General features: G+C 44.6%; 1 protein-coding gene across 2 annotated transcripts in view; it reads left to right on the top strand.

Moving 5' to 3' along the window:
• The window catches only part of Fkbp5 (FKBP prolyl isomerase 5), an 83,797-nt gene that overhangs the window by 50,419 nt on the left and 19,536 nt on the right, over positions 1–13,842 (top strand). For both annotated transcript variants that reach the window (XM_027389041.2, XM_027389040.2), the window contains exons 4-5: positions 850–992; positions 1,781–1,895. In XM_027389041.2, coding sequence (XP_027244842.1) covers positions 850–992; positions 1,781–1,895 — 258 coding nt within the window. The remainder of the gene's footprint in view (positions 1–849; positions 993–1,780; positions 1,896–13,842) is intronic.

The following is a 13,842-nucleotide window of genomic DNA, read 5'->3' as shown; positions in this document are numbered from 1 at the left end:
TACCACCTGACATGCCGTATATTAATAATAATCATGTGTTATATTAAATTATAACTAAGTAGAACTGATGTTCTGAAAAGTTGTAAAGTTTAGCAACGTTCTCTACTTTCATACTTTCTACTAGCCTCTTGATCCTAACCGACCGGGTCCAGCTTTCTGTCACCCCACTTGTTTGCTCCTACTTTAAAGGCTTAAGCATTTTTATTAATTTTTAAGTTACAAATATTTTTGTTTGTGTGTGGGGGTCAGAGAACAGTCTGACAGGAATCAGTTCCTTCCTCCTATCACCTGAGTCTCAGGAATCACAGTCAGGTCGGCAAACTTGTCAGCAAGTGGTTTGCCAGCAAAACATGGCTGTAGCCCACATGTTTAAGGTTTTGATTGATATGATCACCCCCAGTGTGTTTTGTTGTTGCTTAAATTCTCTGTTGTTTCTTGGGAAAGGTTGGAGACTGCTTACAGGGAGACATTTGTTTATTTCTTTGTCGTGTGCATTGATGTTCTGCCTGCAGGTTTGTCTATGATCTATGAGTGCTATTAACCACTGAACCATCTCTCCAGCTCCACAGTGAGGCACAGTTAATGCTGCTCATGATAAGAGCTGTGATTTATTATCCATGGTGCTCATGCCTGTCATCCAGCGCTCTAGAGGCAGAGGCAATCCAGCAGGAGAAATTGGAGTTCTAGGCTAGCTTCTGCTACATTGTGAGACTGGCTCAAATACTAACCGTGCACAGGTAGCCTGGTGCAGCCCTACAGCTGAACAGGAAACATCCAGATTTTATAATTCTGATGTTTTGACAGATTTGATTTCTGTTTGAAACAACATGTTTTCTTGCTTTCTCTTAGGCCAGGTTATCAAAGCCTGGGACATTGGGGTGTCTACCATGAAGAAAGGAGAGGTCTGCCACTTACTGTGTAAACCAGAGTATGCTTATGGCTCTGCTGGCAGCCTCCCGAAAATTCCCTCCAATGCAACTCTCTTTTTTGAGGCAAGTATGTGTGTTGTCGCTTTGCCGCATGTGCCGTGCTGCTCAGTGGGTGAACAGCTGAGTTTGCTGTCGAGAACCCGCTCCAGCTTATTTATTTTGGAGTCTGGCTTCTTGAATTGTTTCCCACACACCCAGGGGATGTGCCTGTGCTTTCTTAGAAATGTGTCTTTGGCACAAAATGGGCATATCCAAACAAACAAAAGACAAAGATTTAGAAATACAAGCTCTGGTCAGTAGGGGAAGTAAAACATACTCAAAACTGACAGGCCGGAAATGGTAGTGACCAGCATTAAAATGGTAAGCTGTGGAGGTTTACGACTGCCCTCTAATCTTCTCCAGGAGCAGTAAGTGGCAATACATTGTTTAGTCTGTGTTGAATTAATTACACTTCATTGGTAAAATTGATTTTTATCTAACAAGGTGAACGAACATCTTTAGTCAGCTGAAGGCCAGATCTGAAGTTTTCAATTTTAAGATGGAAACTTCATAAATCTGGGGTGAAGGCTGGTAGCATTTGGAGTCAGACAAACTGTTCTGCGCCAGCACCTTGTAGCTCTGGCCCTCTGCCCACAAGGCAGTTGTCCTAGTGTTTCCTGTCTGTCTCCGCACTGCAGCCTCACAGGATGTAGTCCTAGACGTTGTCATTACACGGGGCTGTTTCCGAGGGTTGCAGAGTGCAGTGTTGGCTTCCTCTGCTTTCCTCCGTCTAAGCCATATGATAAAGATGGAGTTTAGAGTCTCAGAAAATAACTGTGTTATTAAACTGGCTCTGGCCTTTTCTGCTCTAGATTGAACTCCTGGATTTCAAAGGAGAGGACTTATTTGAAGACTCTGGCATTATCCGAAGAATCAAACGGAAAGGAGAGGGCTACTCCAATCCAAACGAAGGGGCGACGGTGGAGGGTAAGTCCTGCTGCCAGGAGCCAGTCCTTTCATGGTGTTCAAAAAGTACAGGTCATCAGAAAATCTGGTTGCCAAAATAGACACGTTGTGGGCTGCAGTTATGAGAGCCTGCTGCTCTCTTGGAGGACTGGTGTTTGGTTCCCAGTCCTGCATCCAGTGATTCAGCATCCACCCATAGCCCACTTCCAGCGCCCTCTTCTGGTCTCCTTGTTCATGCACACACAGTATTTAAAAATTTAAAACGACAAATGCATTGAATATATATATGTATATATATTTACACATACATATATATCTCAAGAACAGTTTCAGATTCAACGCTCATCTAATAACTTCATTTGTTAAATACTCATTTAATGTGTGTTCCAGTCATCTAGCAACATCTATAAACTCAAATACACAGTAGTCCTGTCTACCAAAGAATTCTCAGTCCCTAGATCTCTGGAGGGCATTTCTTTCTGTCTTTCTCACAGTAACCTGAGGAGGTGAAATTTATTATCCCCACGTGAGGGAATAATATCCCCCAGTGATGTCATGTAAATGGCTCCAAGATTGCAGAGCTACTGTGCAGAGCAGTGGAGAATTGAACAGCTGTGTTCACTCTCTATTGGGTTGCCTGGGACCAAGTACTGTTTTGCTAGTTGCCAAGTCAACCTGGAGCTATTTTCATGCCTTCATCTGAAGACAGGGAGACAGGGAGTCCCTCCCTGAGCCTACTGCATCCGATTGCCACCTTATTTCATCAGTGTTCGCCCACCTGCCGGAGGACCAGCATTACGCTTCATCGCTTTTTTTTTTTTTTTTTTTTTTTTTTTTGTGTGTGTGTGTGTGTGTGTGTGTTGTGTCTGACACACACTAGGCAGTCCACAAAAGCCTTCTGCACTGTAAGTGCTTGAAGGTGTGGCTCCTGAGCTGAAAAGGGAGTTGTGAGAAAGATGTATATCCAGGAGAAACCAAGTCACTAAAATGGATGTTTATTAACATTTACCTAAGACAACTGGAATAATCGAGTTTTTATGTTTAGCATGTACATACTATTTAGAACCATATTTCATTATACAAGTCTCACAATTAGTTCAGGTTTATTATTTTCTTTTTCTTTTTCTTTTTCTTTTTGGTGTTTCAAGAAAGGATTTTTTCTTTTGTGTGTGTAGCGCTGACTGTCCTAGAACTCACTCTGTATAGACCATGCTGGCCTCGAACTCAAGATCTGCCTGCTGAGTGCTAGGATTAAAGCTGTGTGCCACCAACGCCCAGCTCATAATGTACTTTTAACTGGGGGATGGGGGTTGACAATTAAATAAAAAGGAACAGCAGTTCCCAATTATATCACTACCAAACTATGCCACTGTAGAAGTGGCCTTGGAGCAGGTGAGACAGCCTTGATTTGGATAGTTATTCAGTGGAAATCTTATTTTTAACTTTGTTTGGAAAAATTTAGACTTAGAGCACAGTTGCAAACTGTGCCAGACTGTTTTTCTCCTGGTGTTAAGATCTTATGCATCCACAGGGCATTTGTCAAGACCAGGAAGTTGGTGTCCCACACCCATTAACACTGACTTGTTTTCTAGTCCAGCATCAGATCCAGAATCTGGACCCAAATTTAGCTCTCATGGCTTTATTCCCTTGCAATAAATTAGTCTTCCGCCTTCATTTCCTATGACCCTGACACTTTGGAATACATTTACCATTTGGTGGGATATCCCCCAGTTTAGGTTTGCAGTCAGTAGATTGAGGTTTTGGGAAATACTTTGTGGATGATGTCTGTGCCCTTTTTGTTCATCATCATCAAGAGGAACATGGTGGTTACTGGCTAGGGTAGCCTCTCCCTTGCAGCTCTTCTGTGGCGCTACCCTTTGTTAGCGCTGTCTCTCATTACACCTTAGTGAGTTGCACACAGCACTCATGACTGTGGTACTTGTTTTATGGTAGTTTGTTTCCATTTCACACTTGTTAGTTGGAATTCTACTATAAGGAAGGTCTGCCCCTTCTCCCTGTGTTGATGGCTGTTTACTTTTGTCAGGGATGTTTTCACCTGGTTCAGATTGTCCCAGGTTTGGCACTGGGAAGGCCTTCCAGCCAGCTCTTCTCAGCACACTGCTGCATTTATTTGCTGTCTATGAAGAAGATGGTTAGCTGTCTTGCCTTCCTCACTTTACGGTACTGTGAGGTGTTCTAGGCTCACTGTAAGAAACCCCTGCCCCAGTCCTGGAGTCAACCATTCTCACACGGAGCACCTGTTCCCTTTCATTGGAAATAGGATTTAGAAGCTGAGTCGGGGGTTCAGGTGTGTTTGTGTGGGGCCACTTCATGTTCCTAGAGCTTCTTAGCAGACGGTAGGAAAGCACAAGCATCCGAATGGATTCTGTAGCAGGTGAGGATGTATTAAAACTGTGGGTGCAAGGCTCAGCAGTTAAGAGCACTGGCTGCTTTTCCAGAGGACCCAGGTTCAATTCCCAGCACACACACGTGCAGGCTCACAACTGTCTGTAACTCCAGTCCTAGGGGATTTCAAGACCTCTGAAGGCAACAAGCACACAGACATACATGCAGGCAAAACACCCTATACATAACACATCCTTAAAGACAGTGAGTACGCACAGCCACACAGTTCCATTCAGCACCACAAGTTTGTTCCTCCTTTGCTCGTCTGGAACTTCTTTCTTCAACATAATTACAGTATGTTGACATTTGCAGACATCGAATCACTCCTGAACTATCACAAGTTTTGGTAATAACGAAGAGTTTCTGGGTACAGCGGGGCTGTCAGACGTAAGCTACACACAGGCTTTGGAAGTCATGGGTTGGATACAGTGGGGTAGTCAGACATAGGCTATACACAGGCTTTGGAAGTCACAGACTGAACTTTGAGTCTTGGAATTACTGCCTATTTTATGTCTCAGACACCTTTAACAGCCTTAAGTATCTAGTTTTCTCATGTGTAAAATGGGACTGATTTTTTTTTTTCCTATTTGAGTTTTGTGACAGTTAGGACAAAGGGATGGGGGCCGAGGCCGTCCTGTATAATGAACTTTCTTTTCTTACCTTCTGTGCTGTATTTACAGAATTTGGTTTGCTTCCTTTAACTGGATTTATGGAAAGGAAACCTTAGTTCCTTTCATTTCCTACACCTAATCCTTGGTTAATTTGTCTCCAGTAACAGTCTTAATTTTAATTTTGTATCTTCTTAACAGTGATAGGTTTTGTTTTTAAGGAGTATATGGACTGGATGTAAGGCTACTAAATCGTAACTTTTGGCTGCTTTTTAGGTTTGTGGAATTTATTTTTTTCTCAGAATCTGCTTTTTACTCTTACCAAAATTCTCATTTTTACAAATCAGCCAAAGGTTCTGTTCTTCTGTGCCTTTTCTTGCCAAGTAAAATTACTGTCGTATCATTTTATTCATATTGTCCTTTTTCCATCATAAAGAAAAGTCACTGTGTTCTGAGCACTCTGGTGGTCGAGATTGTGACGACTGGTACTTAGTCATCGCGCTTCTTCAACTTAATGCCAGCGTGGCCGCACTGCCCCTTCTAACGTTCTTGTTGCTGTCTTAGAAGACTCAGTTGTACTTAAGCAGGGCTCTCAGGGCTCCCACCTCTCTGCCGGGATGCCTACTCTGGGATTTCTGGTTGTTGGTGTAGATGATGGGAGTGCTGGCTGTGTTTCTTTCCCCAAGCTTTTCGCTGCAGTGGGATGCACAGAAAGACAGACGATGGACAGTGTTTGCAAGTGTGCAGTTCCCACTGTAACCTCCAGGTTGCTGCTATGGGAGAATTTCCTTCCCTCTCATCTCCTAACCCAATTTAATGATAGGTGGAAGAATAAGAGAGTTACTTTTAAAAAGAAAAGCTCCTGGTAGCACATAACCATTAAACCCACGTAGGAGCATCCTGTGGTCTAATAGTGAGTTCCTGAATAGCCACAGCTACAGAGTGAGAACCTGTCTCAAAAATTAAAAGAAAAAGAAAGAGAGGGGGGGATCAGAAATTCGAGTTTATGAAATATATAGTGTCAGGTGCGGTGGCATACACCTTTAATCCCAGCACTCGGAAGACAGAGAAAGGCAGAGGCAGTCGGTTCTCTATGAATTTGAGGTCAGCCTGATCTAATCACATAGTGAGTTCAAGGACAGCTGGGCTACACAGTGAAACCTTGTCTCAAAATACATAAATAAAACAAAACAACAGCAACACAATGAAATACATAAAGTAGATTGATTTAGACTGATGGAAACTGGATTCTGTAAATCCATCCCAAAGCAGGTGTTGAGAAGACCTCTGTAGAGGTACATACCGTTCTTCTCAACAAGCTCGGGCAGAACTCCAAGCTCCCAATCAGCTGGTGCAAGGAGCCAAAACAGGCTATGGGGCAATCATCGGGAGTGCTGTGAGACAACACGGGACAGCATGGGCCTCTGTCTGCTGCAGTAACTCAGCCTTGGCTGAAGGAGAGTTATCTCCAGGCCCAAGCCTCCAGCCCATCAAATAAAAATCTCAAAGAGACTGGCAGAGGCAAATACTGTTTTAAACTCCCAGGTGACTCTAGTTTGCAACCAAGGACTGAAAACTAGCTTCCTGAGGATCCATCGTTGTCACTTCTGCTCAGCAGCTAAGGCCTGGCTCCAGACTGCAGCAAGGGACAAGCCACAGGAGACTCCAGGTGTTAGGCTTGAACTGTAGAACAGGAATAAAAGGTGTCGTTGAGCTTCTGAAACGTGTTGGGCGTGGCAGCCCTCCACACCAGTAAACAATGCTGGAGGGCTCAGTAGTAAGACAGCTTCCCAACCTTGTGTGTATAGCTGCCTAATAAATACTTAAAACCTTCACCTGTGTCCCTCACAGTCAGTTGCCTCCTTGGAATAATAGTGCAGGTAGCTGTAGTCATTTGGTCCTCTGGCCCTGGGGTTATATGTGCAGACAGCAGGGATTGGTCAGCAGGTATGAAACGTGTGAGGGAATCTAGCAGAAAGCACAGAGGTAGGTGAGACGCAGACCACTGTCTTTAGTTTAAGAGCCAATTCAGAGCTCAAAAACAAAACAAAAACCCACCTGCCAGTCTGAAATGGAAAGGAGGATAAGAAAGTCTGGAAATGGATGCTCACTAAAATTGAAAGCCCAGCAGGGCAGAAGAAAGTGATGGGTAAGAGTGTCTCAGGAGATACAGGGGGAGAACAAACGTGACAGGGTGACAGGGTAGAGGGCAGGCGTCCCCACCAGCCACAGAACAGAAAACCTGCCAGTGCAGATGGGCTGCAGTGACAGACAGCAAGGAGGGACTCTTCATGTAGCTATATCCTGGTGAAATTGCTGATTTTTGGGGGGTGGGGTGGGGGGAACAGAGACAGGGTTTCTCTGTGTAGCCCTGGCTGCCCTGGAACTCACTCTGTAGACCAAGCTCACCTTAAACACAGAGATCTTCTTGCCTCTGCCTCCCGAGTGCTGGCATTAAAGGAATGCGTCACCACCATTTGGCCTGAATTCTTTAAAAATGTAATAAAATATGCTAGAAAGATCTCACACACAACTTATGAATGACTAGGGAAACAACCAATCCACAAAAGAACACTAGCTGTTACCCAGCAGACTGTTACCCAGTACCCATGTTGGATGAGTCATAACCATCCGTAACTCCAGCTGTAGGGAATCAGATATCCTCGTCTGGCCTCCATGGGCATCTGTACACACACACACATACACACACACACACACACCACTTACAGTTTGTTTTTAAGCTGTTGGGGGTGGTAGAGCAGAGGGAGACAGACCCTTGGAGCTTGTTAGCCATCCAGTATAGCCAGGTCAATAAGTTTCAGGTTCTGTGAGAGACTTTATTTTGAAAAAATAAGGAAGAGCCTAGTGTGATGGCACATGCCTTTAGTTCCAGCACTCGGGTGGCAGAGGCAGGCAGATCTCTGAGTTCAAGGCCAGCCTGGTCTACAAAGTGAGTTCCAGGACAGCCAGAGCTACACAGAGAAACTCTGCCTCATGTGGCATGGGGCCTTCATGTGGCATGAAAAATGAATGAATAAAGGAATGAATGAATGCATGAATGAGTGAATGAATGAATGAAGAAATCAGTTAAAGGCACCAGGACTCATAGTGTCAAAACGTCAAGATCAAGCTATCTGTTCCTTGTAAATGAAGCATCAAAAACATACCAGAAATTGAAATAGAGGGAATGTTTTATGTATGCTTGTGCTGAGGTCTGAGAGGATTGTAAGCATTCTGTTTCTGCTGTTCACACTCTTCCCAAGTATTTAGTAATGTCCAGCAAATGACCACAGAAAGATATCACAGGTTCTTGAAGCCATTTCATTACAGTCTCACAAAATAGCTCAGTGTATTCCTGGTCTAAAAATGTAGTGTGTATTCTTTCTTAAGTGTTAGATTCATGTTGCTCCTTCCTCTAGAAGGTACCTCCAGGTTTCTGAGTGAAATCGTAAGAAAAGAAAGAAGAAATCAAAAGAAAAAGAACAAATCACCCCTTCACTTTAGGATAGCCCTACAAAGCAGAACCTGTGGGTCAGTGGTGGACTCGAGAGCCTCCTGGAGTTTATTAAGATCAGAGCACTGACTAAGATTCAGAAAGGAAAATTCCTGTACTTTAGTGAAATTCATCAGCTTTTCTTAAAAGCCCTGTTTTCAGATCAGTCACCAAGTAAATACTTATTTTGGGGTCCTGAACTGTGTGCTAAGTGTTGCAGTGTACAGAGCAGGGTGTAGCTCTGGCCGGGCCTCTGGGAGCCCTCCTTGTACTTGACACCCGGGGCGTCATCAGGTGCATTCCTACATGGGATGTTGGGTGATTTACTACTAATGCACAAATAACCCTTATCTCTCACTCCCCGGGCTCACTTTCATATCCACACTTAACACAGTGTTTGCCTCTGGCAGGCACCCTGCCTGATGTGTGAAGGAATGTCAGTTCTGTTCAAATGCTTTAATTTAGCACTTCTTTTTTGTTCTGCTTTGTTTTCTTTTACATTTTTTAAAAAAATTTTGTTTTAAGCAAGTGTGTGTTGTCTGCATGTATGTCTGTGTACCGCATGCATATCTGATGCCTGAAAAGGTCAGAAATAGGCATCACATCCCATAGAACTGGAGTTGTGGGTGCTTGTGAGCCACCATGTGGGTCCCAGGTCCTGAACCCAGGTCCTCTACAAGAGCAACAATAGCTGAGCCGTCTTTCCAGCTCCTTTGTTTTCTGTAAAGACAAGGTGTTGTGTCACTAAGGCTGGTCCTCTCTGTCTCTTGAGTGGTGATGAGATTTCCCTAAAATTGCACTTACAAGCTGGGTGTTGGTGCGCATGCCTTTATTGACAGGACTCGGGAGGCAGAGGCAGGTGGATCTCTGTGAGTTCGAGGCCAGCCTGATATACAGAGTGCCAGTATAGGCTCCAAAGCTACACTGGAAAAAAAAAAATTCACTTAAAGCTGTGTCCACTCTCCATTTATAGTTACTTGTTTTGTGCGGTGTGGAAATTACAACCGGTGTTTTGAGAGTAGGCACTTCAGTATTAATTACATCACCAGGCTCCTGAGGACGAAACTTTTTAGATTTAATGTCCTGGTGGTGGTGGTGGTGGTGGTGGTGGTGGTGGTGGTGGTGGTGGTGGTGATTTACTTGAGATCAGGTCTCTCTAGGTAGCTCTGATTGCCTTCCAACTCACTGTGTGTGAAGCCCTGTCTGGTCTCAGAGTGGCAGTGATTTCTTGTTTCTGCTTCCCAAATGCCACTACACTTGGCTTTTGAGTGCCTGGTTTATTCTGCAGTTACAAGTTAGCCAGTGTTGGGGCTGGAGAGATGGCTCAGTGGGTAAGAGCACTGCCTCCTCTCCCAAAGGTCCTGAGTTCAATTCCCAGCAACCACATGGTGGCTCACAACCATCTGTATGAGATCTGGTGCCTTCTTCTGGCCTGCAAACACACATGCAGGCAGAACACTGTATACATAATAAATAAATCTTAAAAAAAAAAAAAAAAATGTTAGCCAGTGTCAGCCTCCATAGATGCAGAAACTGAATGTCCTGTAGCCGGGGTTGTTAGGTGGCAGACTGGAACTGATTAGTATCATGATCTGGCTCAAGTTCTACACCCTTGTAAAGGGAGAGTGGTAAGATTATAAATGTTTGCTGTTCCGGTAGTCGAGTCTCACACCTGCCCAGTGCTAGTGTCTGTCTCACAGTGGCCTCCCCTGGAATAGAGCAGACTGGTGCAGAGCAGACAGGGGGGCATCTGGGGGAAACCTGACCACCAAGCTAATAGGAACGATGTCCTTGTGATCAGTCCTCGGTGCTTTTAGGAACTAACTCATCTCTGCTTGCCTTCTTGGGCCTTAACACCCACTCTCTTGGAAACCCTGTTCTGTCAGGAAACAGACCCAGAGCAGAGAATTAGGCACAAGAATTAGGCAGCAGAGTCTTGCCGAGTGGGAGTGCCCCGTCATAGCCTGGTTCTCTCTAGCCAGATGACTGGTCTTTCCTAGTAGTGATGCCATCACGGCATTCCCGTCCAGATCCCCATGGCCCAGTCATTATCTTGGGAAGGAGTACAGAGCTGTCAGACACCAGCTACTATAATTAGAAAAGGGAAAGCAGACGCTCACCAAGCTAATGTCTTAGGCTGTGGCGTTTACAGCACTTTTTTTTTAAAAGTTAAGCAGCCTCCTCCTCGGTTTTGCTTCCTGAAATACAAGCTGTACGGTTAGGGGGTTTTGCATTCCAGTTTTTGTTACTGCTGTGCACTCTCCCCCACCCCCCCCCCAGTTTAATCAGAGAACAAATTGCTGTCAGCACATTGAGTTCATGTGCCAGCCACATTCAGAACAGGGTGTTCTGTGCTCTTCAAAACAAAATTGCTCCAGGGCAGTCAGAGAACAATAAGTCAGAGCTCCAGTGGAAATGGTGTTTTGCAGCGACCAGGCTCACTTGATGTGGTTACATTCTGGATTGCGAAGCTAAGCTTGGGTAATTCCGTTTGGTTTGACTTTGTGGGGTTTGTTGGAGCACCCCCTTCCAGGTTACATAGACTTTCAGTCAAGAGAAAATATTGTGTCTTTTAACTTGCTTATTTCTCTTTACCAAAAAAGCCCTAAGTAGAAGCATCCTGTATGTTCTGCTGACTTGGAGCACGTCATAGACCCTTTGCTTCCTGTAAGTCATGCTGGATGAGATTAGCAACAGACCTCCTGAGCCCTAGAGGCTGAGCTCCCGAGTGAGTCATGCTGGCTTTTATTAAATATTTATTAGTGAGTATTTGTACTGTGGAATACAAAGTCAAAAGCACCCACAGGTCTCCCAGAGCCCGAGCAGAAGAAACGGGCTCCTTAGGAACTGTGTGCCTCTGCATAGATCACCTCAGAGTGAGTCCTTACTGTGTAAAACAGCCTTCCCAGAGGCCTGGTGGTGGCTTCTTGTCAGCAACCTTGTAGGACTTGTCAGAGCAGTGTTCAGAGCCAGCTAGTAGTCCTGCCAGTGAGGACCTTTCTCCTTATGGATGGAGAATTATGGGCTGTGTTCACTCTGCTCTGAGCCTTCCTTTTTCTCCGACATCCCACATGTCGTCATGTTTTGAGGTGGTGGTGCATACATGTGTGAGGTGACCTATGACATATGTGGGAATGTCACTGCAGATGTTTGGTTACATATTTTATTTGTTTATTTGTTCATTGTGTATGGGGGTGTGCGTGTAAAGACGAGAGGACAACTTGTTGGAATTGATTCTCTTCTACCACCTGAGGCCCAGGTAATGAGCTTGGTTCAGCAGGTAGAGATTGACACCTTTACCTGTGCTAACTGCTGCTCTTCCAGAGGCAGGATGCTTCCCAGCACCTATGTTGGACAACTCAGAATTGCCTGTAACTCCAGCTTAGGGGATCTGATGCCCTCTTCCTGCCTCTGTGACTACCTGTACACATAGCTTATACTCAAACACATACGTGCATATTAATAAAACCTCCTTTGTGTGTGTGTGTGTGTGTGTGTATGCGCGCGTGTGCTTATGTACCACATGCATACAGTGACCACAGCGGCCAAAAGAGGGCTCTGGATCCGCAGGAACTAGAGTTACAGATAGTTATGAGCTTCCATAGAATGCTAGGAATTGAACCCCAGGGCCTTGACCAGAGCGGCCAGTGCTCTTCATCACTGAGCCACTCTCCAGCCTCAGTATTCATTTTCTTAACTATGCCTTTGATACAGTTTGACTTTCTGGTTTTTTTGCTTGTTTCCTGCACACTTAAAGAGAATTTCTGAAACTGTGTAGTCATTTCAAACACATTACATGATTGCGAATCAGTCTAGGGAACCGATAGTAAGTGGGGACCCTTTGCAGAAGTCTCTGGACTTCCTGTTTTGAAAACACATTCAGACTTGATCGACCAAAAGCCACAACAAATGTACTGATAGCTTCCTCCGAGCTAAAGACACCGCACTTGAGGAGGAAGGTGATCACCTAACAATAAACTTCAGAATTCCCTCCCCCGCCAAATCTGTCAGTCTAAAGATGTGCTTACCTTGTGCATGGGCAAGAACTCCTGTGCTCAGCAGATCTCTAGTGAGAAGTTGGTCTAAATTCTGTTTATTTTTGGAGGTTCTGGGGCTTGAACCTCAGGCTTTGTACCTACTGGGCAAGTACTCTGCCACTGTGAGCTACCCCTATCCCTCTCTTCACTGTTTCTTGTGAGATAGGCCACAGTGTATGCTTCTCCGGCCTCAGCCTTTTGAGTAGCTAGGCTTAGAATAGATACCCAACTTCCTAAAAACCCAGTTCCTTTAGAAACATCACCTTTACTCTAGAAAAACAAACAAAACAAAAAAAAAACAAAACCATGGGCCTCAGTTGTGCTCCCAAACCTCTGGTGTACATGTATTTTAAATTTTTAAAATAAAGTTAAGTCTTTTTTTAAAAAAATGGAAGCGGCTGCTGGCAGTGCTCACAGCTGTCCAGCTGGATGCCTCTCACACTACACTCAACCTGGTTTTTTCACGCTACCTGTGCACTGGGGGTGGGGTGGGGGAGGTATCTGCAAGTTAGCTATTATTTTATTTAGAACATTCCAGAAGTGGTCATCATAGATATTAACAAGTGTGGGAAATAAAACAAGAGGCTCTATGCACACCCTGAGATCCAGGCTGCAGCCCTTGCTTTGAAGGAACTGACTCAGGATTTGGGTTGACAGCCGAGGGAGCAACCAGCGTGGTGTTCGTCCTGGAGGTTGTCCTGACTCTGCTGACTGAGGCCCTGCTGTTGATAGTCAGAGTCCCTCTGACTTATCAGGCCTAGGCTAAAGGTGCTGGATCAAATGGTTAACCACAGGAATTAGCATTAAAGGTGGCTTCTAGCTGAAACAGAATCATAGACCTTCAGGCCTTTTAGGAGACTGCTGAGATCAGATAAGGGTGGTGGAGGGAGTTGGAATTGGGTCTGTGTTTGGAATTTGACAGCTGTCATAGGACACATAGTTAATGTGTAAGAGAGGGTGGATTCTCAAGACTCTGTAAAGCAAGTTACGTAGTTACTTACCCCACATCAGTTAAGCAGCCTAAGAACTTTCCAGATTATCAAAGAGGAATCGTGGTGACTGTTGCACTGGCTCACAAGCCATTTTTCTTAGTGAGTAAAAGACCTTCGAGAAAGGCATATGGAACATGGGCATTAAAGGTAGTTGGGCTGGGGTGTAGCTCTGTGGTTGGTTGTTGCACAAGTCCCTGGGGTCAGTCCTCACCGCCATACAAAGTAATTGGAACAAGATGTGGTGCCGGCCTGTAATAATATAATAAGAAAGCACTTGGAATGCAGAGGCAGGAAAATAAGAGTTCCAGGCCAGCCTGAGATATATAAAAAGACTGCCTCAAAAAAAAAAAAAAAAAGAAAGAAAGAAAGAAAGAAAGAAAAGAAAATCTAACATGAATGTATCATTGGAGAAATGACATTCCAGGCTTGGCA

This window comes from Cricetulus griseus, assembly GCF_003668045.3.
Source record: "Cricetulus griseus strain 17A/GY chromosome 1 unlocalized genomic scaffold, alternate assembly CriGri-PICRH-1.0 chr1_0, whole genome shotgun sequence".
In the NCBI taxonomy this organism is placed as follows: Eukaryota; Metazoa; Chordata; class Mammalia; order Rodentia; family Cricetidae; genus Cricetulus; species Cricetulus griseus.
This window is presented reverse-complemented; position numbering and strand designations above follow the sequence as displayed.